This window comes from Muntiacus reevesi, chromosome 2, assembly GCF_963930625.1.
Source record: "Muntiacus reevesi chromosome 2, mMunRee1.1, whole genome shotgun sequence".
Taxonomy (NCBI): Eukaryota; Metazoa; Chordata; class Mammalia; order Artiodactyla; family Cervidae; genus Muntiacus; species Muntiacus reevesi.
The window spans coordinates 157,955,937-157,983,457 of NC_089250.1; the positions used below are offsets into that span (position 1 = coordinate 157,955,937).

The 27,521-nt window shown below is 38.5% G+C and overlaps 1 protein-coding gene across 2 annotated transcripts in view; it reads left to right on the forward strand.

Annotated features, from left to right (window-relative positions):
- ATRNL1 (attractin like 1) overlaps window positions 1-27,036 on the forward strand; it is a 746,492-nt gene extending 719,456 nt beyond the window's left edge. For both annotated transcript variants that reach the window (XM_065923396.1, XM_065923397.1), the window contains one exon: window positions 22,608-27,036. In XM_065923396.1, the coding sequence (XP_065779468.1) occupies window positions 22,608-22,732 (125 nt within the window). In that variant the 3' untranslated portion in view covers window positions 22,733-27,036. The remainder of the gene's footprint in view (window positions 1-22,607) is intronic.
- Window positions 27,037-27,521: the final 485 nt, after the last annotated feature.

The following is a 27,521-nucleotide window of genomic DNA, read 5'->3' on the forward strand; positions in this document are numbered from 1 at the left end:
AATATGTCTATTATCATTACACCTCATTTTGCTTCAAGAATGTTAAATCAGTAGTCTCTTATCTTACATCTATCTTCGTGAGAAAGAGTAAAGAAAACTGAATTCAGTTTCTTCATGATTAATGCATTTGTCAAATTCTTTCCAAGCAGCAAATTAATTTATTGTGTTTTTTTTTCACAAATGCAAATCAAAGCCATGCAAACTATTGTGGTAAAATTTAGCAGTCCTTTTTCATAAATTAGAGCTAACTGATTTAATGGTAATGAAAGGAACTATATTCAAATACAAATTTTAATAACTTGGGTGGAAAGAAAATCTTAAACTTTATAAGCTTTTCCTTACATAAAATTCATGTAACTTGCACAGAAAGTCATTAAAATGTAATTTTCTATAGTGAAGCTTGTATTAATTACCTTGTATGAAACTCTGAGAATTTCCTTTAATAAATGTCTGGTCCTGTGTGTCCCTGAAGAATTGTCCATTGATTAGTTAATTATCTCAAACAAAGGGTCCCAGATTTAGTTTTTAATGATCACTGTTTTACCTTTTTCCTTGTTTGAATATTTTTTATCAAAATCAGAAATAAAAGGTTTTTTTTCTTTTTCTCTTTTTTACATAGAGAGTATTTTGCTTCTGTTGATATTGATAGTACAAAGAGAACCAGTATATATTTAATAGAATATTTTGCAAGTTATTGGTTCTTAAGACTTAATCTAATACTTCATGCATATATATCTGTGTTTATATGTATGGAAAGCATCTTTATTAGTAGGGTAAGATTTTAAGGATGATTTTAGAAACCTGTTCTGTGAACTTGATTCTTTCATCCTTTTAAAATTGTTAAATTCATTTCAATAGGATTGTAATAAGTAAAGGCATTTCCAAACTCGCATAGTCCCACAAACCTCATTTTCTAAGTACATATCCTGAAGAACATGAGACACTCTTTAAGCCAGTATTTTCTTTTGCATTTGTATTATAACTGCATTTATGCTTGTTTTTTTCCACTCAGTTCAATGGGAAGAAATTTCGATTTTTTTGTATTGACTAAATAAATATAAACTAGAGGAACTCATTTACGCTTATGTTTTTTGAAAGAAAAAAATTTGCAGATGCTAAGTTTGGTTGTACATACCTCATAATGGGATTTAGGAATTTTTGTGTAATAATAAAAGTAACTGTTTTTTTATATTAAAGTTTGCAGTATTCACTAAATTCAAAAGGTGGTGCCAGCTTAGATTTAATCTTCACTTAATTCTAGGGCTAATCATTTAAATTGAGAAAAGGAAATTGTTGACACATCCTATCTAGTTTTATGTCATACTTAAAGTCATAAAAATCGATAAAACGATGAAATTAAAGCTGAAATGCATCCAAAAATCTTTTTGTCTCATCATTTAAGAACCAGAGAAGTGCCAAATATGAAGGAACCCATACTTGAGAATGTTACAGGGTCCAGTTAGTTTATCTTGCCTCCAGGGTTTTAGTTTAAGAAAAAAATTAAGTCATGGAGGAGTACCATTGGCTTCCCATGATGAACATATGTAATATTTTTCATCCACTTTTTAGTTTGTCTTGGCTGCCTAATGTCTTCTTTCAAAATGTCAGCAGTGATTAGATTACATTATGGGATAATTAACATGAACTTTTATCCCAAAGCTAATTTTGAGCAATACTAGAACAAAACACATGTCAGTATATTAAAGGCTGAAAGTTGAACAGATTGCTTATGTATATAAAATATATTTTTTCTCTTTTCAGTTCACCTTTCTTTTCAAATATCATTCCAATGTAAATGTTTGAGAAAGGTTAAATAACCTGTGATAGAGGCACCTCTTGAAGTTTGGTGGTAGAGTTGCTAAAATTTTTTCATAGGTTGTGCTATGCATTCTTGCATATTAAAATATTGGACATTTTGGGACACTTAGGGAAAATTCCTCATGTACCTGACCTAAAGGGGTGTGACTATATTTGATATGCTATGTTGAATTCACATTTTAATGCCAGTGCTTCATCCTTTAAAATTATCCCCCCGTGGCCTCCTGTGGCCTGTTTCCTTCTTCTAAACAGGCTTTTTCCCAAATTAAAATTTAGTCACTTAAAATTACTAAATAATCTATTTTATCCCACAGGAATAGTAGAGATTTATTAGACATTTGCCCCGACGTTGCTTCTGCCATGTTTAATTACACATCTAAATAAAGGCCATGCTCAGAATTGGAGTTTAACAACTCATCATGTTGGATCATAAACTTCAGAAAGTGGTCTAGTAATACACGAAGTGGACCATAAGTGGATACGATATGAGCAGTTCAAACAGCCAAGCAATTCAGTCACCTCCACTTCAATTGCTTTTATTTAGATTAAAATTAAATTCCGAATAGAATTGGTTTTGCTATTGATTCAGCTGAATGTCAGTTCTGGCCAAACAAGTAGGTTCATTTTTTACAAAGACAGTCCTCTGTCTCAGGCAGGTCACCCAATGCTTTTTACGAATAATGTTCTTTATAATCCCCTTTAAAGAGTGTTCTAAACATGCAACTGAGAGTCATGCTGATAGACAGTAGACATCTAAGTCAGGAGCATTAGGATCTGCTTTTTTGTAATGTTAACTTTCCATCCTTTGCAAATTATTCTAACTCTGTAGAAATAATGGGTGGCCCTTTGACATTATGGCTCATTAACTCAAGATCAATATTTTTACTTCTCTATTTTCTTCTCTCAATTCTCTCTTGACCAAAGAAATACAAACAACTGATTGTCTATTTGCAGCTCCAGAAAGTGAAATGAGAATGATATATAATTAATTAAAATCTGCAGTTATTCGTCAAGGACTTGCTTTTGTTTTGATTATTATGATCCCAGTTTGTCAAAATACTTTTAAAAAGGTAGTTTTATACACACAGGGAAGACTCAATTTAGTCAATTATAAATAAGCCATTTATAGTTTGTCCTTTCAAAATCCTCTTTTACATTGTTTTGGGCAAGTCATAAATACCTTTGCAAATAATTACAATCAGCATTTCTCCAAGTTTAATGTGAGGGCTTAGCATAAGGAATATGAAACAAATCTGATATAATACATGTACTTTCTAAAACCTGACAGTACCATACTTCTGCTGTACTTCTCTATACTTTACTTAAATTTAATGCCTTTTTCATTATTTAAAAAGAATTCTTTTTTTCTTCTAATTATGGGAACTCATCTACCATTGGGTTGAAAGTCATCGGCAGCTGGGTGGTGAACTGGCCTTTTGCCCAGATCTCAGAGTAAGACTAATTTGCAAACTCTTTACAGAATGCAGCCCAGAGCCTCCTGCTTAGAAGATCCTGCTCTAATCAACCATTGATCATAAGAGATTGCCTTTATTGACCCGAAAGCCCGTTTTTTCATCTTCCTGGTAGCTGAGGCCCTTACTGAAAGTAGGTAGATAATATCCAAAGTGAATATGCCTGATAAAGAGGGCAGAGTCTTCCATTTCTCCCAGATAACCTTCTGATTCTCCAGTGGACCTTCTGTAATGACATGCTATTAAGAATTTCTATCTCCACCCATCTCTTGACCCATTTCCCGCCACCTCTGGGGAACCTATGGTTAGCAAGACGTCCCTTCTACAAATACACTTAGCAGATCACTTCGGAAACCGTAGTTAGGGTTTGTGGAACAGCATGTGAGAATTCTCTTTGTGTCTGGAGATAGCTTGGAGTGAATGCAAGGCCATGTTTATCCCCCTGGATATAACATCAGAAAGTTCCAGATGACTCTGAAGGCTGCTCCCTCTATGATTTACCTGCCTGTAGAGTTCGAAAGATTTCCACTAGCGCTGACTCTTTGTGACACTTCTCAATTTACAGTGGCTCAGAGGCCACTTTCATTGCTCCTAAAGGCAAAGTAGGGCAAACGGATACCTTTTTCACTCAGAAGGGTCAGCATTTATGGGACGTGCTCAGTCAGATTCTCAAAATTGCATCAGAGAATGGTTTCTTTTATACTATCCTCTGTGAGATTAAAGGAGGTCATTTTAACAAACTACTTCCCCCAAGTCCCTGTTTTGAATTACTGGAGAGAAGGTGTACTATCTGGGGTCCTGGATCACTTAGCAAATATCAGAGAAATGGTTCAAAGTCTGTTTTGAGAAATACACTGTCCAACTATATTGCCTTTCCTTCAGTGAAAGAGATTTATCAAGGATCAATTTGGCTATGGACACATCTGTTTTTGTTAAAATGCCTTTGGCCATTAAGTTATCCTTAATAACTTTTGGTAAGGTCTAAGCAATTTGTAATAGTGTTAATGGAAAAATCACGATTCTGTATAGCATTTTTCTCATCCATTTTATCTAAATGGCTAGAAGTGAGGATTTGCATAATTTTATCTGGGTTTTTTTTGCCCCTCCCATTTTTGCCAGGATCTGAGTTTTATATAGAAGGCATAAATTTGTCATTGAAGTTTGTTAAAATAGTATTTTGACTTTGCAAATATAGTTCCATGTTTTCAACTTCTTTTATTGTTGAAATTTCTTTTAAAATATTGACTGTTAGGAACTTAGAGGAGCAGAAACACCACCTTGGACAATACTTAATTTTTTTATTTTTGGTTAGTAACTTGTCCTTTAATATTTAGCATAGGTTTATCTATGTAGTCAAAGCTATGGTTTTCCCAGTAGTCCTGTATGGATGTGAAAATTGGACCATAAAGAAGGCTGAGCACTGAAAAAATTGATGCTTTCAAATTGTGGTGCTGGAGAAAACTCTTGAGAGTCCCTTAGACAGCAAGGAGATCAAACTGGTCAATCCTGAAGAAAATCAACCCTGAATATTCATTGGAAGGACAGATGCTGAAGCTGAAGCTCCAGTACTTTGGCCACCTGTTGCAAAGAGCCGACTCATTGGAAAAGACCCTGATACTGGAAAGACTGAGGGCAGGGGGAGAAAGGGGTGACAGAGGATGAGATGGTTGGGTGGCATCACTGACTCAATGGACGTGAGCTTGAGCAAACTCCGGGAGATAATGCAGGACAGGAAAGCCTGGCATGCTGCACTCCATGAGGTTGCAAAGAATCAGATATGACTTAACGACCAAACAACAGCGAATATCTGTGTAGAGAATATAAGTGTCAGTGAAGTCGCTCAGTCGTGTCCGACTCTTTGCGATCCCATGAACTGTAGCCTACCAGGCTCCTCCATCCATGGAATTTTCCAGGCAAGAGTAATGGAATAGATTGCTATTTCCTTCTCCAAGGGATCCTCCCGACCCGGGGATCAAACCCAGGTCCCCGCACTGCAGGCAGACGCTTTACCCTCTGAGCCACCAGGGAAGCCCCTACTTGTAACCATCTCCCATACACTCCTGTAAATGTTATGGGCAACAGTGATTCACATCGCCAGTCAGCACTGTTTAACCTTGATTTAAAATTGTAATCTAGTTTCTTTAAAAAGAATCATTTGTATTTTTGTGTTGGCTCTATGTTTGCACAATTTCCAGGAAGATCTCAGTACATGAAAGGTGAGCTGATTTTTTTTCCTTTGGGGAAGTGGTCCATCCAGGAACCAAAGGAAGCTTATGGTTGTACTGCCAAAGTTGATTTAAAATATTAAAAATCTCTGCAAAGACATTCGGGGAGAATTAAATGGCTAATGCTTTGATGCCAAGCAAACGTTGCAGGCATTTCAGGTTTTCAATATCGTACACACAGCCACACATACTAAAACCCATTTAGGGACAATGTTGACCAAGATACCTCGAGCCCGATGCTCACGAATGTAGCTCTCACTCCCGTGGCATGAGCACACCCAGACTTCAGGGAGGGGTGTGGAGACTTGGCAGCACAGAGGCTTCATGCAGGAAGCTTTCCCCTGGGTCACCTTCTTGGACAGTAGGTTAATGGTAGCCATGCTGGTGCTGGGGTGTCCCTCCCCTGCCAGGCCTGATTCCCACCTTCCTCTCAGTAACTTCTCTGCAACTAAATACAAAGATTAGAGAAACATAGGGCTTCCCTGGTAGCTTAGCTGGCAAAGAATTCGCCTGCAATGCAAGAGACCCTGGTTCAATTCCTGGGTCGGGAAGATCCACTGGAGAAGGGATAGGCTACCCACTCCAGTATTCTTGACTTTTCCTGGTGGCTCAGCTGGTAAAGAATCCGCTTGAAATGCAAGAGACCTGGGTTCGATCCCTGGGTTGGGAAGATCCCCTGGAGAAGGGAAAGGCTACCCATTCCAGTAGGCTTCTGCACTCTGGCCTGGAGAATTCCATGGACTATATGATCCATGGGGTGGCAAAGAGTTGGACATGACTTAGCGACTTTTGCTTTCAGAGAAACACAGGAAGGAGGCCAGCCTGTATTTTCAAATACCTTTAAGATAAAATAGTGGACTTCCCCGGTGACTCAGATGCTAAAGAATCTGCCTGCCAATGCAGGAGACCTAGGTTCAACCCCTGGGTCAGGAAAATCCCCTGGAGAAGGGAATGGCTACCCACTCCAGTATTCTTGCCTGGAGAATTCCTTGGAGAGGAGCTTGGCCGGCTACAGTCCATGGGGTCGCACAGAGTCAGACATGACTGAGCATTGTGATACACCATTTAGTTCTCATCAAGTAATATTTATTGACCACCCATCTTAAACGAAGCATTGGAATATAAAGGTAATGAAAACATAACCCCTGCTTTCAAGGCGCTCCCAGTCATGAGTGGTAGGCAGAGTTATAAAGACAGAATTGTAATATAATGTGAGGAATTAGAAAATTAAACGGAAAAAAAAAAAAACGCCTATTATCTTGTGCATAGATTGCTAGGTGTAAGATCAAGTCCCAGTCTGGTCTTTGATACTGCCCAGTCTCTTTACTTCTCTGATGTGAGACTTAGAGCCAGTTTCTTTAATGGCATCATATTAGTAGAAACCATACCTGACAAAGAAGAAGTAACAACACATGCCTGATATTACCACTGTGGTTCTCACTCAGGTAGAAGTATATCCATTCCTTCCCGAGTCCTTAACTACCAAAAATAAGTGCAGATTTCTAGCAAGGAATATCTTGAACCCAGCTAGTCCCCTGACTTCACAGTGGTACCTGTGGCAGTCACGTGAGAGAGGAGGTCAGCAGAGATGCTGGGTTCCCACTGCTGGTCTGCTGGAAAAAGGCAGCTGCAGTCATAAATTCATGGAGCCAGAAGTGACCTTAGCAGCCACCTTCTCCAACTTCCTTCCAAGAGAAATCTCTGGGGACACTCTGAATTCCAAATCAAGAAAAACTTGGAAGCCAGAAACTCAGCTGGCTTACAGTTGTCATGGAATTTGGGGGCTATTTATTGCAAACAGAAACAGGAGCCACAGGTTGTAACTAGCCACTGCCTTGTCTAAAAGAGTCTGTGGACTGCCTCAGTTCTGTCTTTCTCCTATGTTTTTGGATGTTCAGATCTTCTCATGGGCTCCCCTTCTCCATTACCAGCCCTCTGCTTGGTCCATCTCTCCCTCTTACTCTCTTTCTGCCAGGCTTTATCCACTCCAGTGGTGAGGCTGCTGGCCCTTCAGCCAAGATTTCTCCTTCCCTCCCCTGGTGGAGAATTATTTCTGGGAAGCTGATGGCATTGAAACAGAGTCTTGAGCTTTTCTGGTCCAAGGTGGTTTAGAAGGAGTTGAACCTTCTTCACCCTCTCTTCTCCCACCTGCCACCACACAAAACATTGAAGGCCCCATTTCACGGCAGTTTCAAAGTTGAACTGATGTAGTAAATAACTGGGCATTCTTGATAATTGAACGTGGAATGTGTGCACAGGGAGAGAAAGTAACATTGTGTTTACCAGCACCGTGTTGTAAGTGAAAAATGTAATGTCTTAAATAAAACTGTTTTTAAAACTAGCCAAAAAGTTAGGGGTTCCACTGGTAGTCTAGTGGTTAAGAATCCATCTTGCAATGAGGACACAGGTTCGGTCCCTAGTCCGGGAAGATCCCACGTGTTGTGAGGCAGCTAAGCCTGTGAACCACAACTACTGAGCCCACACACCTAGAGCCCATGCTCCAAAACAAGAGAAGCCACTGCAGTGAGAAGTCTGTGCACTGCCACTAGAGAAAGCCCACATGCAGGAACAAAGCCCAGTGAAGCCAAAAGTAAATAAATACATCTTAAAAAAAATCACACCCCAGTATCTCAGTGCTCAAGGCACTCTGGAAACCCCAGAGTGATGCATCATCAGGCTGGCTCCCTGAGGAACTACATAGAATAGATGCTTTCTTCATCCCCTCACACACCCTGACACCAATCAGGACTCCCACCTCAGTCTTTATATAGTGAGAAACAAATCTCTATTTGTTAAGCCATTGAGATTGCAGGATTTAGCTATTGTAACAGCTAGCATTACTTATCCATATGTTTACAAAGTCTTCATATTCAATATTTGCAGATAGCCTCATGGGGCTAGACTTATTCCCAGGCTTCACATCTGCATCTCCAGCTAGACATCTCCACTTGATGCTCCACAGGTCATCAAATTCAGGATGTCTAGAACTGAGCAAGTGATCCACCCACTTCCGCACACCTTGGTTGTTCCTGGTCCTCCTTCATATAGTAGCAGATAGCATCTGCATGCATTCAGCCACCCAAACTGGAAAGCTGGAAGTCATACGAGGCTCCTCCCTATTTTTAATCTCCCGTATTAATCTCTCTTAAATATCTGTCCTGTTCAATCCTTTTCTCCCTTATTTTTTAAAAATTTTTAACTATTAATTTTATATTGGAGTATAACCAATTAACAGTGTTGTGATAGTTTCAGGTGCACGGTCATGCATGTATGTCTCCATTCTCCCCCGATTTTCTGTCTCCTTGTTGTCTCTCTCTTATCTGGCTTTGATAATTGTAGACTCACCCACCACTCTAGTCTGTCAGTGCTACCAGTAGAGTTATCTCTTTGAAATGCTTTTCAAAGGTGAGTCTTTGAAAAGTCTGATTATGCCTCACCCCTCCTAAAAACCATTCCATGTCTCTTTCTGGCTTATAGGTTAAAAGTCTGTTTCCTACTTTGGCACCTAAGGCCAGCTTGTGGACCCACGCCTGCTTAACTATCTTTCTTCTCTCTCGTCATTCTCCATTCACACCTATGTTCCCCTCATAGCAAATGTCCTGAGGTCTCCCAGACATCCTTCGTCTCCATACTGTGCACGTTTTAGTTCCCTCCACCCAGAACATGACTGACTGGCCTGTTCGCTCAGACGGTAAAGCGTCTGCTTACAATGCAGGAGACCCGGGTTCAATCCCTGGGTCGGGAAGATCTCCTGGAGAAGGAAATGGCACCCCACTCCAGTATTCTTGCCTGGGAAATCCCATGGATGGAGAAGCCTGGTAGGCTACAGTCCATGGGGTCGCAAAGAGTCGGACACGACTGAGCGACTTCACTTCACCCAGAACATACCACATTCCTCATGCCAATAGTCTTCATCTGACTACTTCCTTCTCCTCATTCAACCTCAGCTCAGAGATCATCTTCCCTGGGAATCTTCGACCTCCATACCCACCCTCAGCTCTCACCTGTATCTTTCTTCCTCTTTTGTCTCATGCCTACTCTATAGAATTTGTCTCTGTGCCACTGTTAGCAAATCTAGGAGCTTTTGTACAATATCATTGTCCTCGCTTGATGCTATTTGGTAGTGACTCTTTAGCTCAGCTGGCAAAGAATCCACCTGCAATGCAGGAGACCCCGGTTCAATTCCTGGGTTGGGAAGATCCCCAGAGAAGGGAATGGCTACCCACTCCAGTATTCTGACTTAGAGAATGCCATGGACAGAGGAGCCTGGCAGCCACAGTCCATGGGGTCACAAAGAGTAGGACATGACTGAGCGACTTTCACCTTCACTTGTTCACACTTTGACAACAACCAATCTCAACCACACTGCCTGCAATATGCCCTCAATACATGTTGATGCATTTAACCTGTCCACTCCTATTTGCATAAATGGATAAAATAATGCATATAAAGTGTGGCGGGCAATGCCTGGCATATGATGCTTGGCAATAGTATTGACAGAATGGTTATTGTTTATATTATATTATTATTGTTGTTTTTATAACTATGTTGTTGTTCAGTCACTAAGTCATGTCCGATTCTTTGTGACCCAGTGGAGTGCAGCTCTCCAGGCTTCTGTGTCCTTCACTGTCTTCCAGAGTTCACTTCAATTCATCATGTCCATTGAGATGATGATGCTTTGTAACTATTAGCAATAATTAATGCCTTTGACCATAACCGATTTTAAATCCCTTCCAGTTTATTTTCTTTTTCTTTTGGTTTAAAATCATGTGTTAGCCATTTGTACTAACACAAAAGTTTTCTGCTAATGGGAATAAAGCGAGCAAAGTGGGAGTCAAAGGATCTAGAATCCTGGGTTCAGGTCCCCCCATGACCACCAGCTGTGTGAGCCTGAACTATTCATTCAATCAGTCTGTGCCTCATTCTGGCCATCTGTGAAGCAAGGATAAAAATAGCTTCCTGGCCTACTTCAACAGAACAGTCTTGAGGAACAACCTAGATAATTAATGTAAAAGTATTTTTAATTCTAAAAAATGGATGCAAGTTAATTATTAGTGGTGTCTTTAATAGTGCAAGCAGTATTAATACATTTTCTTTATTGAGTATTGTCATTCATCTATTTTGCCATTATCACTGTCAATTATTTTTACATTCCTTAATGAGCAGGCAACACACCCAAGTCATTCATATGTTCATGAGCAAGTTCTCATGTTTATTATCCAGAGTATTAAAATAATTGACTTGAGTTCTGAATAAAGTATCACCTCACAGACAGTATTGTTCTCAAGTGATACCATCTGTGAGTCTTTGAATCTGTCTTTCTATCAATTTTTCCCCTTCTTTTCTCATTCCACATGATAGCTATACTGGTTTTTGAGTGAATTATTGAATGAATGATCCTTAAGGATAGAGACAAAATCTTGAACACCCAATGTTTTATCAATTTCCTATTTGACTTCAAATTTCCCACTGTTGATTATGATGATGATGACGGACACGTTTGAGCTTTTATATGCCGGGGACTTCTCTAAGCCCTTCACATTCAGTCCTCACAGTAACTTAGTCAAAAGAATACATGAGCTTGATTCACTATAATGTAAACATCAGGAGCTACAGAATCTTTTATGTCTTATCTGTCTTATGAGCTTAACCATAATGGACCTGGCATATAGTAGGCACTCAAGAAATAATAGTTGAATGAAGTGATCTGCTGTTGAAACAACTTTTTGATCCTTAGGAATTCAGAGTTTTCTGAACATTTATGATTTGATTGTGATTTCTTATTATTGGTGGTAGTATCTTATTATTCTGAGCTTCCCAGATGGCTCAGGGCTAAAGAATCCACCTATCAGTGTAGGAGACACAGGTTCAATCCTGGGTCGGGAAGATCCTGGAGTAGGAATTAGTAACTTACTCTAGTATTCTTGCCTAGAAAATTCCATGGACAGAGGAGCCTGCCGGAATGCAGTCCACAGGGTTAGTGGGTTATGACTGAGCACACACTCACACACACAGAAAAAAAAACTTTATTATTCTATTATTGAAATGATTAGCTCACTTTATATAACACTCTATAAAATACTTTCACATATAATCACATTTAATCTAAAGCAAACAATGACATGATACTACTAGAAATGCTAAAATACAGTGTCTCTACATAATGGAAAATAAAATATTGCAATTTTTATAAAACTGCTCTAGTTCAGTTTCTTCAATAAACAGTATGCTCTTAAATTAAAGATAATTGGGGCTTAAAATAAGGGATTATCATATAACAGTTTTTTTTAGTTGAATTAGGAAAATACTAGGATATATTTTCCCTGTTGGCTTAGAAACAGGGAATTCTCAATTACAAATTTACTTAAAAGCATGAAGAGGCAGCTGCAAAGCTGGTTCTTAACAATGTTCCTGGCTCTAAAAAAAGAGTCACAAAGTATTTCAAATGACTCAATAAAATTTCCTAGTATGTAATTAAAATCAGAACTGAAAAGATCTAAGAGAAACTTTGCTTGTGAAAAACCATGAGGATTTTGCCTTAAACAATGACTTGAGATAGTACTTACTGTCCATGATCTTTTCAGCTCATTCTAACCAATGAGGAAATATTTCATATAAAATTCAGGAAGTGCTCAGCACTATGGTGCTCAAGCAAGATTACATTTTGTAGAATTTTATAGTGTGTAATTAAATGAAATTTTAAAATATTATAATGTGTTAAAGGCCAAACAAAATTTTATAAACCAGAAGACAATTATCATTTGTATTTAAACACTGGCATCTGTAGTTATCACTGGTTTTTAGTAGGTGAAGGGAAAGCTCTCTTTAACTTTCAGACAAATATGACTAGTCCATTTGTCATTCCAGTGTCTTCAGCACTTGAAGTATTTCAATTTTTGTTCAACAATGTAACCTTTGGAGTTTTGCCTAATAATGACTTCAGCGGTGCTGGCCTTCCAACAGATAAATTAAAATGGAAATGCATATTTTCTAATTATGCACCCAGCCTTACTTGCCTGTTGCAAGGGTGGCCACACTGAATATTAAATTCAGTCTGCACAATAGCACGAGGCTGTCACACCGAAGTTTCCCAGAGTCACTTTCTTAATCGTGTGAAGGATGGCCAAGACTCCGATCAGTAGTGTGTAGCTGTATACAATCAGAGGGAAAGCATTTAAACATCCCAGCATGGTATTTCCATTTAAATCTGATTACAGTGAAATAAAACTGTAGCCATTAAAGCTTTAGAAGAACTACAAATACAAGCCGTAAAAGAAGACAGATAGTAAATGAGGTAGTAAACCATTCCAGCGGGGCAAACAGTTTACAGCACTCATTCAAGTCTTCCTGAAGCAGGCTGTGCAATTCACTACAGACCCAGAACCATTCCCTGAGCTCCACTTAAACCTGCAATTAACCTTTCACGCCTAATGAAGCTGTTTTCTTGGAAAATTAAAATATATAGTGGTGCCTGCTCTTACACAGACTTGGGAGGAGAACATTTCGAAATGAATGACTTTTCTGAGGCTCTGTTCAAATGTAAAATGGAAGTGCAATGTTTGTACGTAAAGCGAGACTGTTCTTTCCAAGGCAATTTCATTTGATGTGCAGTATTTTATTACTGTACTTATTAATTGTTCTGCATAATTGTTAAAAAAAAACAAATACACATCAGTAATTTTATGATTAGATTGTTACTGCTGGCACCTACTAATACCATTTCACTTCCATTAGAAAAAGCTAAAGTTTTACTCAAGATAACTAAATTCCTAATGTTTCTCCTTGGTGGTTTTTATCTCAAACTTAGTGGTCTTAGAAAGATATATTTACCATTTAAATTATTTAGTACTCATTTCCATTGCTTTCTCTTTTGGGTGTGTCTGTACATGTTTATTGAGAAATGAAGTTCTTAAATTTAAGAGAAAAACATCGTTTTTTAATCTGAGGTCCTGAGTAAAGGCCTGATTTGGGTGCATCTTCTGCATGTTCTTTTTTTTTTTTTTTTTTTTTGCATGTTCTAAATATCTCTGGTAGCTCTTGACATCTGAACCAGTGACTACTAAACGGTGCCAGTGTTCTGAAAGAAATGTGCATGGGCCCAAAGAAGCCTGCTTTTCTCCCAGTTTGCCCCACCTTGGATGAACCAGGGCAGCCTTGCTGCCTCTCCCCATTAGCAAGCGCCAGTTCAGAATGCCAAGAGGCCATGGAAAATGGAATAGGAGATAGAAGATGGCACCTTCTCCCTTATGAGGTTGATAATTCATATTTTAAATAATCTAAATGTTATAGTAGCTGGTATAGAAGAACTAAAAGTCCTAAAAGGTAAAGCTTATAATAAATATCTAAACCCCAGCATATGTATTGAATCTCCCGGCATATTTTGATGTAAATTTTGCTAGCCTGCAGCGTCTGTGCATTATCTTGACATGGTAAATGAAATTCCTTTAGACCACCAGTCTAAAATAATGAATTGTTCCCCCAGTTAATTGTATTGCTTTGATAACAAGAAACTGTGCTAGGCCTAGAGAACACAATAAGTGGATTTCATCAGATGATTTGTGTGACTTTTTGAAAAATGATCTTCAGGAGTGACCCGATTTTAATGGAACACGGGGCATGCGCCACTGCGCAGCCTTCTGCCAGGAGGAAGTACTTTCTCCAGCGGCTCTCGGAGTGTGGGATCATCACCAGAAAAATCTCTCACTGGGAAAAAGTTCCTAGCGAAATCTAAACCAGGAGAAAGCATTTGCATCAAAGACCAATACGGAGACCTCATTTCTAAGTTGCTTTGATTTTCTTGATGTACATTTTCTTAACAATCCGGGAAAGATCTCAAGTTGCCTTTATTTCCTTGTTGCCAGTGTGACAAGAAGCCAAGACCAACCAAATTAGAAGCAAAGACAGCTCATTCAGAACTTGCTACACAGTGAGGGAGTCATCCATCATTGCTTGCTTGCACTGTGGCAGAGACGTGTTGTTCAGTTGTTAAATCACGTCTGACTCTTTGGCGACCCCATGGACTGTAGCGTGTCAGGCTTCCACTGTCCATGGGATTTCACAGGCAAGAATACTGGAATGGGTTGCCATTTCCTTCTCCAGGGAATCTTCCCGACCCAGGGATCAAATCTGCATCTCCTGCAATGCAAGCAGATTCTTTACCACTGAGCTACTGGGGAAGCCCCGCAAAGACTTAAGAGAAGGCAAATGTGTGGAAACTTTCTAAAATGGAAAAAAAGAGAGGCCTTCAAGTATGTGCTTCTTGGAGACTGCTGGCACTAGAGAGCTGGAAGGCTAGAGGCGGGCTAACCTGAAGCTTGACATCCTATGTGACTGGTTGTGTGCTTCGCCACTCAGTCATGTCCAACTCTTTGCAAACCCCATGGACTGCAGCCCACCCGGTTCCTCTGTCCATGGAATTCCCCAGGCAAGGATACTGGAGTAGGTCGCCATTCCCTTCTCCAGGGGATCTTCACGACCAGGGATCAAACTCGGGTTTTCTGCATTGCAGCCAGATTCTTCACCATATGAGCCACCAGGGAAGCCCATATGGTTGGTTAGGGATATATGTTTACCTTTCTCCAGTAGGTCCTAAGTTGAAAACAGGGACAAAAATTAGGGAAGCTGTCAGTCATTAATCAAGTTCTGACTTTTCAGGGCTCCTTGTTACAGGGGTAATTGTTTGACACCCTGAATTGTTACTAAAAATAGCAGTCTGACTCCTGTAAGCCTGCCATAGCAGGTGGAGTTCTTGGGCTGGTGATTGTAGATAAGAGGTCGGTTTCTGTGCAGGTTGCTACAGCCTATGGGCCAGAGTTCTGTTTTCATATATCATCTGGCCATTATCTGTATCTTCAGTCTCTTACCAGCATATAACTGTTACATTTTCTGGGAGAAGGGAGGCAATATTTTCTTTCTTTAAAGAGCTACTGATTTGACTTCCTTTTCTCAATTAAGAAACGTCAGTTCCTTAAAATAAATATGCTGAAAGGTAATGATAAAAATTACTTTAATTTCTTTCTCTTTTTTAATGAGTCCTTCACACACTCATTAAATTTAAGACAATTTAAGAAGATAGGATTTTTGTCTCTCTAGTTTACTTTTGTGTCCAGGGCCTCTTACAGGTTGAATGAGGACCTATCAGTTTCGGGGTTATTGTTGCAGTTTTTAAAAGTTCTTCATATATGAGTGGGCTTCCCAGTGGCTGAATGGTGACGAATCTGTCTGCAATGCAGGAACCATAGGAGACCTGAGTTCAATCCGAGTTGGGAAGATCCCTTGGAAGAAGCATGGCAACCCACTCCAGTATTCTTCCCTAGAGAGTTCCAGGCAGAGGAGCCTGGCAGGCTCCAGTCCAAAGGGTCGCAAAGAGTCGAGCAGGACTGAAGCAACTTAGCACACATACACACGTATATGAAAATATGAAGAAATGCAAGCACAGTAATAAAAACTTACACTTAATTTAACACAAGGCACATACACATACATGCAGTTATTATGATGACTGTGCTGTTTGTAATTAGATTACAGGATTTCAGTGCAGAAGAACTCATGGTGTGCCACCAGTTGTGTGGTCCAGTGAAAGGACTCAAGCTTAAATTTGAATAAAAGCATCATTTAGCCCATTAAGAAGATAAGACCTGGGCAGATGGCCCTCTGAGTATATGTGGTGGTCACTCAAACATCACCGCCTGGAGGAAAGCACAGTTTCTTGAATACAAATTGCTGTTAATATAGAATCTGAAAATGCAATTGGTTGTTCAGTTTTCATAAGAAAGGATAAAAAGCTGTCAAATTAGAAACAAGCGTGAGTTGTAATTTTAGTTTTAAATTAAGGACTGAAATATGTCTTGTGACTGATTAGTTTCAACTGAATGTTTCTAAGCTTACAAATCATTAGTAAACCCAGACTTCATACCCCAAAATACACAGATACAGTCACAGTTTAGGATTAGCATAAAATTTCCTGTTTTGGCTATTTAAGCTGTTTACTTCTCTCTTGGCCATGTATCTTCTGTATGGAAAACAATGTTTGCAGCCACATGTAGGTGGGAAAGTGTTATTTCTCAGGGCTCTTTGGACGAGGTCATGCAGTAGTTTAATGAATAACATGATTTCATATTTGGATGCTGTGATCATCGGAATTAGTGTAAGTGGTCTCTGTCCACATTAAAAAAGACATGTATTATTTTTCATATTTGGCTGTCTCTGGATAAGATGGTGCCAAGGATAAAATAACAGAAGGTTGTAAATTTTGACATAAGTGTGCCAGGAGATCCTTGGAAACGTAATGCCTGTCTGAACAGAACTGTCACTTAGCACAACCATGGTCTGTGGCTTTTTTTTTTTTTAAGTGCTTCAACTCACTCCCTTAAAGAAATAACAAAATAATTCTTTCTTACAGCAGAGTAAGTGGTTAAAACTTCCATTTTTTACACTTCAGAAGTTCATATGGACTCTTCATAGGTCACAAAAGCAGTTTTTATTTAAATTTTGAACCTGTGAGCTTGTGTTATCTCTAAGAAACTCAGGATAGTTATTTAATATCCTGAAAGAGTAGTTTATTTAGCAGCAACTCTTAAAAGGGAAATATGGAAGATTATCAGCCTAGCCAGTGATTAATTTTTTAATCCCGTCCCTCCATAACACCATTAATTTCTCCTTCTGCATAAATACCTTCTCTTCTGTTTTCAAATGTACCTGAAACCCTGTTTTCCTTTAAAAAATATATGTACTCAGATCATCACATGCATTCACCTAGATCTCATCTGACCCTGCTGCTTCCTCTGTGTACCAGCTTACTTACCTCTTTCCATTGACAAATGTCGTCAACATAGAACTAATATCTGTTGGCCACACTCCCTCTCACCTCATTACCTGCTGAATTGTCTGGCTAAGTACGGAAATGACTCCAGGATCACCAGAATCTTCCTTGAGCGGATCCAAACGCCTCTGTGGCAAGCCTCGCCTGCTGGCCCCTTGTGTACTTTATGCAGATGACGTGAACCCCTCTTCCCTTGATTTCTACAGCACAGGGCTGTGCAGGAGACTAGTTGGCCTTCTTATACTGCCCTTTTCCCCTCACTGGCATTCCTTTCTGGTCATAAATCTCTGGAGTTCTGTTCTTGTCAGATCATATTTGAGACTTATCTAGTATACGTTGACCCAAAGGAATAAAATAATTCAACAACACCTTGCATAGCATGAGATTCCAATGTGAGGCCTTCCTCTAAGAGCAGCACATTGAGAAGATGTCTGTGAGAGCTCAGGGACTGGTTCAAATCAATTCAGAGTCAAGTCTCCAAGACCTTGCAAAAGGGAAATTGGTGACTTCTTGAAGCAAGCAGTTTCGTCTCATGGATTAGTATGGGGATTTGGCACATCTCACTTTATTCAAAAATTCTTTGGAAGTCGAGAGAAACTAAAATGGTTCCTATATGGCTGTGATAAACCAGGGTATGAGGGTGACCCAAGACAGATGGGTCATGGTGGAGAGTTCTGACAAAACGTGGTCCACTGGAGAAGGGAATGGCAAACCACTTCAGTATTCTTGCATTGAGAACCCCATGAACAGTTTGAAAAAGCAAAAAGATATGACACTGAAATATGAACTCCCCAGGTCAGTAGGTGCCCAATATGCTACTGGAGAAGAGTGGAGAAATAACTCCAGAAAGAATGAAGAGAAGGAGCCAAAGCAAAAACAGTGCCCAGTTGTGGATGTGACTGGTGATGGAAGTAAAGTCCAATGCTGTAAAGAGCAGTATTGCATAGGAACCTGGAATGTTAGGTCCATGAATCAAAGTAAATTAGAAGTGGTCAAACAGGAGATGACAAGAGTGGACGTTGACATTTTAGGAATCAGTGAACTAAAAAGGACTGGAATGGTCTAATTTAAATCAGATGACCATTACATCTACTACTGTGGGCAAGAAATCCTTAGAAGAAATGGAGTACCCATCATCGTCAACAAAGGAGTCTGAAATGCAGTACTTGGATGCAATCTCAAAAATGACAGGATGATCTCTGTTCATTTCCAAGGCAAACCATTCAATAACACAGTAATCCAAGTCTGTGCCCTAACCAGTAATGCTGAAGAAGCTGAAGTTGAACAGTTCCATGAAGACCTATAAGACCTTGTAGAACAAATACCAAAAAAAATGTCCTTTTCATTGTAGGGGACTGAAATGCAAATATAGGAAGTCAAGAGATACCTGAAGTAACAGGCAAATTTGGCCTTAGAGTACAAAATGAACCAGGGGAAAACTAATAGAGTTTTGCCAAGAGAATGCTTTGGTCATAGCAAACACCCTCTTCCAACAACACAAGAGAAGACTCTGCACATGGACATCACCAGATGGTCAACACCGAAATCAGATTGATTATATTCTTTGCAGCCAAAGATGGAGAAGCTCTATACAGTCAGCAAAAATAAGACTGGGAGCTGACTATGGCTCAGATCATGAATTCCTTACTGCAAAATTCAGACTTAAATTGAAGAAAGTAGGGAAAACCACTGGACCATTCAGGTATGACCTAAATCAAATCCTTTACAATGATACAGTGGAAGTGACAAATAGATTCAAGGGATTAGATCGGATAGAGTGCCTGAAGAACTATGGATGGAGGTTCCTGACATTGTACGGGAGGTAGTGATCAAGATATCCACAAGAAAAAGAAATACAAAACGGCAAAATGGTTGTCTAAGGAGGCCTTACAAATAGCTGTGAAAAGAAGAGAAGTGAAAGGCAAAGGAGGAAAGGAAAGATATCCCCATTTGAATGCAAATTCCAAAGAACAGCCAGGAGAGATAAGAAAGCCTTCCTCAGTGATCAATGCAAGGAAACAGAGAAAACAATAGAATGGGAAAGACTAGAGATCTGTTCAAGAAAATTAGAAATACCAAAGGAACATTTGGTAAAGATGGGCACAATAAAGGACAGAAATGGTATGGACCTAAAAGAAGTAGAAGGTATTAAGAAGAGGTAGCAAGAATACACAGAAGAACTGTACAAGAAAGATCTTCATGAACCAGATAAGCATGATGGTGTGATCACTTACCTAGAGCCAGACATCCTGAAATGTGAAGTCAAGTGGACCTTAGGAAGCGTCACTTTAAACAAAGCTAGTAAAGGTGATGGAATTCCAGTTGAGCTACTTCAAATCCTAAAGATGATGCTGTGGAAGTGCTGCACTCAACATGCCAGCAAATTTGGAAAACTCAGCAGTAGCCACAGGACTGGAAAAGGTCAGTTTTTTTACCGCACAGTTGCAATCATCTCACATGCTAGCAAAATAATGCTCAAAATTCTCCAAGCCAGGCTTCAACAGTACGTGAACCGTGAACTTCCAGATGTTCAAGCTGGATTTAGAAAAGGCAGAGGAACCAGAGATCAAATTGCCAACATCTGTTAGATCATCAAAAAGGCAAGGAAGTTTCAGAAAAACATCTGCTTTATTGATTATGCCAAAGCCTTTGTGTAGATCATAGCAAACTGTGGAAAATGATCTTCAAGACAGGGGAATACTAGACCACCTTACCTGCCTCCTGAGAAATCTGTATGCAGGTCAAGAAGCAACAGTTAGAACCGGACATGGAACAATGGACTGGTTCCAAATTGGGAAAGGAGTACATCAAGGCTGTATATTGTCACCCTGCTTATTTAACTTATATGCAGAGTATATCATGAGAAATGCCAGGCTGGATGAAGCACAAGCTGAAATCAAGACTGCTGGGAGAAATATCAGTAATCTCAGATATGCAGATGATACCATGCTTTATGGCAGAAAGTGAAGAGGCACTAAGGAGCCTCTTGATGAAAGTGAAAGAGGAGAGTGAAAAAGTTGGCTTAAAACTCAACATTCAGAAAACTAAGATCATGGCATCTGGTCCCATCACTTCATGTCGAGTAGATGGGGAAACAATGGAAACAGTGAGAGATTTTATTTTCTTGGGCTCCAAAATCATTGCAGATGGTGACTGCAGTCATGAAATTAAAAGATGCTTGCTCCTTGGAAGAAAAACTATGACCAACCTAGACAACATATTAAAAAGCAGAGGCATTACTTTGCCAACAAAGGTCCATCTAGTCAAAGCTATGGTTTTTCCAGTAGTCATGTATGGATGTGAGAGTTGGACGATAAAGAAAGCTGAATGAACACCAAAGAATTGATGCTTTTGAACTGTGGTGTTGGAGAAGACTCTTGAGAGTCCCTTGGACTGCAAGGAGATCCAACCAGTCCATCCTAAAGGAAATCAGTCCTGAATATTCATTGAAGAACTGATGTTGAAGCTGAAACTCCAATACTTTGGCCACCAGATGTGAAGAACTGACTTATTGAAAAAGACCCTGATGCTGGGAAAGTTTGAAGGTAGGAGGAGAAGGGAATGGCAGAGGATGAGATGGTTGGATGGCATCACCAACTCAATAGACATGAGTTTGAGCAAGCTCCGCCAGTTGGTGATGGACAGGGAAGTCTGGTGTGCTGCAGTCCATGGGGTCGCAAAGAGTCAGACACAACTGAGCAACTGAACTGAACTGAACTTAATTGAAACCAGGGTGTTGGATTCAGCCATTGCTTGTATAAATTTAGGAAAGGCTTTACTATTCCTGTACATATTAACACATGTTCCTGTCAATCAGAGGACAAACAATATTCTTCATTACCTTTGATAGCTAGAGATCTACTTTCATGTAGATATTCTACTAAAACTAATGATCTTTTTCTTATATTTAAGACATTTATTCACTAAATTTCTACAAGTTGTTTTTCTTCTATGTGCATTTCATAGCTCTATCCCTAGGGTACTTTCTTACCTCTTAAGAGCAATGTAAGAGAATGAAAAGACAGAGAATAGTCTGGAAGACAATATTGGCTAAACCTGTATCTGAAAAAGAACTGGTATCCAAAATGTAAAAGAAATCTCTTAAAATTCAACAATAAGAAAACAAACAAGAAAATTAAAAATAGACAAAAGCTCTGAATGGATACCTCACTAAAGAAATATGTACATATGACAAATAAGTATAGGAAAAGATGCTCAACATCATATGTTATTGCTGCTGCTTCTGTTTAGCCACCAAGTTGTTTCCAACTCTTGTGACCCTATGGACAAACTGTAGTACATCAATACAATGGAATATTATTTGGCAATAAAAATAAATGGGTCATCAAGCCAAAAAGAGATATGGTGGAACTTAAAGGAATATTGCTAAGTGAAACAAGACAATCTGAAAAGGCTACATACTGTGTGATTCCAACTATATGACATTCTAGAAAATGCAAAGCTATAGAGATATTTGAAAAAAGATCAGTGGTTACCGTAAGCTCAGGGAAGGGGAAGGATAAACTGGTAAAGCCCAGGGAATTTTTAGGGCAATGAAACTATTTTGTATGATGCTTTCACGGTGAGTATATGACAGTATGCATTTATCACAACCCATAGAACTTTGTGTACAGCCCAAAGTGTGATCCCTAATGTAAACTATAGACTTTAGCTAATAATCATGTATCAATATTGGTTCAACATTTCTGTAAACCTAAAACTACTCTAATTAAAATAAAAACAACAATATGCTGACTTTTGTTACACACACACACACATACACACACACACACACACACACAACCAATAGTAACACTGTAAGTTCCTTATACTTTTGGAACACACTTGTGTTTGGACATAGAAACAAAGGTATGGAGTCATATCCACACTGATTGTGGTGTTTTGTCACACAACAATTTGATTGTCAAAAGTCAGAGCCAGTTAATTTTGTTAGGTCCTTGCTCTTCTTCATGTATACAGTTCATATGTCCAAGGTTAGAAATATTTTAAAATGTAAAAAAGAATGTATTTATGCATATAACTGAATCACTCTGCTATATAGCAGTAATTATTACAGTGTTGTAAGTCAACTATGTTTCAACTGAAAAAAAGTAAAACAAGATATATTATAAGTAAGGGTAAACCACTTGACAACTTCCAGTAAACAGCTACATGTTTGATTGCTGAATTTAAAAAAATACTAGGCCACCACTGTTGCCATCCCAAAAATGTCTAACCAAACATTTACCTGCCTTTTTCCTCTTCTTCCAGGTATTGCAATTGCCAGTGCCCTAATAGATATTTCACAGCAGAAGCCTTCAGATAGTAAAGACAAAACTTCAGGAGTCCGAAATCGAAAACACCACCTCTCAACGCGTCAAGGAACTTGTGTCTGAGAAATAGAAACTGCTCCTGTAGGTTCTGTCATATTTGACTCTGTAAATGGCTTCCATTAAAGGCTGGTCCAAGGCCTCAGTTTTCACGGAGACAAATCTCTGTATGGTCCCAGGGCCCAAACACAATTCCCTCTGAAAGGGGAATGACCCGAGTGGCCAAAGAATGTTCCTGAGTTTTATAAAATTAATAGTATTGATGGTCACAGTTGATAAAGTTAGTTTTTACAGCTATCTTAGGCTTATCATAGATAACATTAAAGTACTCTGGAAAAAAAAGATGTATATTGTTTCTTAATGCAGATGAAAAATATGTAATTCATATAAACCAAACTGTTTATATCCCAGGGCTTTAAAGAAAGACATTTTATAATGCCTGAGTGATGAGAATTGTACAGTTTTTGCCTCCTAAGCAAACTTATGTCACTTGTATATGAACAGGAAATGAACAAACTGCAATGGCTTTAAATACTATTTTATCTCCTTGTAAATGTAAAAGCAAGATTTTGATTTAGTAGGATGTAGGTAAATGTATTTAAATATTTCACAGAACCGTATCATGTCCAAACTCAGTTTTCAAATGTGATTCTTTTCCACCTAACTGGAATGCAGACCAAGATGAATCCATTTGGCTAGATGATATTGTGCAACTTCACAGGAGGTTTATTAGAATTCTGAGTGACGAGGACATTGCTGTCGTCCATGCCAACTGCCTAACTCATTATCAGAGCTGATAGAGCATGGAAAAGCCTGTCCAGCAATCAATTTTTCCCCTCCTTCCCAAACCAGCCTCCAATGCCACAAACCTGAAGAGAGCTGAAATAGTTATTTTACAGTATGCAAGCTTCTGCTCTAATATGGTAATTTTTTTAATTGCCTCGGAATCATTGGATCAGACCTCAATGATCCATCTGCATTTTTATAAGAACGGATCACGTTCTTTTGGCCCTCCTCTCCTAGCTGCTAGATTTTATCTACCTTTTACAAACGCTGTGAAAAGCATTTTAGAGTCAAAACCCCCTCCAAGTCATAGTATGACCCAGGTTTCTTCCTGCCAACCGTTTCACTTAGAATACAAGTAGAGAAGAGCATTTGCTGGCAAGCATATACAGTATTTCTATTTCTAACACAAGCACATTGGTGTCATGAAAGTCTCCAATTTGAGAAATAAAGTAAGTTTGTCACTGCCTGCATTCAGCATATTCTTAATGATTCAAACATCTGAATGATGGCAGAGAGGGAAGATGGTTTAAGACAGCTTTCACATTGGAATGTAGAATCATGTGTGTCCTGATTTTTGACAACCGTCCACTAGAACTCAGTAGATGAACAGAGCTTGTTTGGAACAGCAATTTCTTGACTTCAAGGTGACTACAGAATATATGAAGAGAGCCGTGACAAGAGACACATCCAAAGCTGCTTTGTGCAGTATAGTTTTGTTCAGTATGAAAGTCATTTAAATATAATTGATGTTTAGTACTCTCTATGTACTTATCACATTCTTTGGATTTCTGGAAGATAATGACACTTCACTGTTTACAGCTAATGCATAGTTACTTGCATGCTATGGTTGTACAGTAGTGGAATATGACCCTATTGTGATATTAAATGTTTATTTCACAATGCCACTTTTACATAGCCAGCTTAATTTGATGAGGATCGAATGTGATGTATAGCAGGAATGATCGTAAATATGTAGTTGCATCATATATAAGATTGCTAGGTTGCATCTAACCATGACTATGTCATTGTTTTGATGATTAGGCATTTATGAATTATAGTATACATTCATTATGTTGGCATGATAATTTTGCTATTTTCCATGCGTTAAAAGTCAGACTAATTCTTAGATCAATTTAATCTATAGCCTATGGGGTTCTGGTGGGGATAGGAAGTGGAGCTGTTTGTTTTTAACCTCCCTATGAAATTTTCTTTCAAAAAAAAAAGAAAGAAATTGAGCAAAGTTTGTAAATGTCTCCTGAAAACAATCAAGCAATTTTATTAGCTTTTTGGGGAGCCCTTTAAATGTTGATTTTTCTCTCCTGGAAAAATAGATCGACAAAACCGATGAATACAAAAGTAGAATCATGTAAAAATAAAATGATTGCCCAGTTTGCTTAATACTCTGTAACAGTTATCATGAAAGCACATATAACAGAAATATACAGAGTTGAATGTAAAATCTATTTCAGCTGTATTTTTAAAGAGGCTAAACAAATGGAATTACTGTGAAAGAATTGTCAAGCCTCATTCATATCAAATCTCATAGAGTTCTTAAAATTTGTAAATTTGAATTTTAGACAATTATGGGACATAATGCAATGTTAAGTTAAAGTCATATACTCTGTGTTTCTGGGCTAAATATGGCTAACTCTGTGACTCAATTATGCAATATCTTCTCAATTTTCCAAAGCTTTTTACTGGCAAGAAAATACTTCACCCTATGTGAAGTAGATTGAAAAGACCTTGGGGATAATTGCTTTGAATCTGTATAATTTTCTTTTTCCCCCACATCCCAAACACTTTTAATCTGGAAGCTTCCTTTAAAAAAAAAAAAAAAGAAACCATAAGTATACACAGATACTGTTCAAGAAGTTAGGCATTAAATGACTGATTCTCTTGAAAACTTACCTTAGTGGAACTCTGTACATTTCAGTTTAGAATGACTTTGAAAAATTCTTTAACTTTTAGGATTTCTTACTCCACCCAAGATGAAAAGCTTTGGTTAAATAGAATGAAAAGTTTTGGTTAAAAAAAGCGATTTTAATCATTTTAATAGTGGACAGTTAGAGATTTCTTGTTGAAGAGGATGCACATGCTCACAGATCAATTTAATACATTTGAAGAGGACTGAGATTTTCATAATTGCTTTTAAATGAAAATTTATTTAGTGAGACACATAGAAGGAGAATGTATGCCATATACTATGGTGTTCTGTTCAGTAGGAAAACTGCAAATAGAGTATATTTCAACCTGTAATCGATCCTTACTGTGCTTCCCAATATCTCATTTTCTTTGGGTTACAGTAAGACAGCAGTGACTGCATGGCTTTGTGCTGCTGCGGGGTCACTTAGAGTGCAGACTGGTGGTTGGGCCCAAGGACAGATGTTGCAACCAGCTTTGAGCTGTGTGATGCTGGCAAGTTTTACCCTTTCAAAGCCTCCAATTTACCATCTGTGTGGGGAAGCTACTGTACTCACCTTGCAGAGCTGTTGTGAACCTAGAAGACAGTGGACATAATAAACACAAAGCTTTCACGATGGGCCCTCAATGCATATGTAGCTGGTTTTTAGCAATCGTGGGGCCACTGGGCCACTCTTTTCCTACCAATTGTTTTATCAATTCATCTATTAATTTTTCTTCATATTTTCACCATCTGCAAAAGCCATGTAGGTTTTTGCAAATGATTTCTTAAAAACCTCGAGTCAGTTCCTATATTTCTAGACTATAGAGATTTCTAAAAAAATCCACTTGGATATTTGGGTACATAGCAGTTTTGACTCTTTCAAAATATATAGTTTTAGTAAAGTATTTTTTAAGTGATTGCTTGGTGACATTTAGACAGGAACATCGATTGTCACTTTCATGTTCAAATTTGGCAAGAAGGGATCGATCCTTACATTTGGTTGTCATACACTATACATCTTTGTGGCATTGAACATAAAACTATGATTTGAAGAGTGTTTCATACAAAAGTTTTTAAAAAATTAAAACTAATCAAATGAACAAATTCTACCCGCATATACTTTAAAAAAAAAAATCAACTTTCCAAAGCCTCTTTGCTAAAATAGGTGTGAGTTTACTTAGATGAGTTTGGAACTTGATCATGTGAACTGCCTGGGTCAGTGCACATTCCTACCTTTGCCTGTAGAGATTAAGATACAGAAGGACTGGATTGGACCCTGGAGATTCGTATGCTTAGTAAGCAAGCACCTCAGTGGTTCTTAGGATTAGGCAAATTAAGGATACATTGCACTAGGCCAAAGAGCTGCCTTTATTTACAGTTAGAATTTCTTTAAATAATGAAGTCATCATTCTAAGTCAAAATGCTTTAAATAATTTTTCAAGGAATACAAGCCATCTGGTTGGTGTTACAGCAGTGTTTTCATTATAGTGTACATTTAACATTTTAGTTGTATCAAATTTTTTAAATTAAGAATTAGAACCATCTCAGTATATATGTATACAGGTATGCATGCCAGTGTTAAAACAGATTGTGTAAAAGTTCAAACCTGCTTTAAAAAGCCAACATTTTATGATATAGTATGCTATTCATCAGGAATTTAATTGCTGAAATAAAAACATTGGATCTTCCAACCCCCATTGCCAATGCAGTTTTGTTATATATATTTTTTACCTCCCCAAGATCATCTAGGAAAAAGCACTTAACCAAAGGATAAGTTTATCTGCCATCTATGACTTGGTTATAAAATTTGATTATTGAATTCCACATTCAAAATACATTTCTCTCTCCTTCACCTGATTTTTGTTGGCCTTTTCTACATGTTCTCTTTGGGTTTGTTTCTTAAAAGATTTTTTTGGATGTGGATCATTTTAGTCTTTACTGAATTTGTCACAATACTACCTCTGTTTTACATTTTGGTTTTTTGGCCGTGGGGCATATGGGATCTCAGCTCCCTGACCAGGGATCAAACCAGCACACCCTGCATTTGAAGGTGAAGTCTTAACCACTGGACCACCAGGGAAGTTTCCCTTCATGTTCTCTTTGAATTGCAAGCTGAACACTTCGATTGTTCCCGAGAATGGATGCCTAAGTGGCCAAGATTCCAGC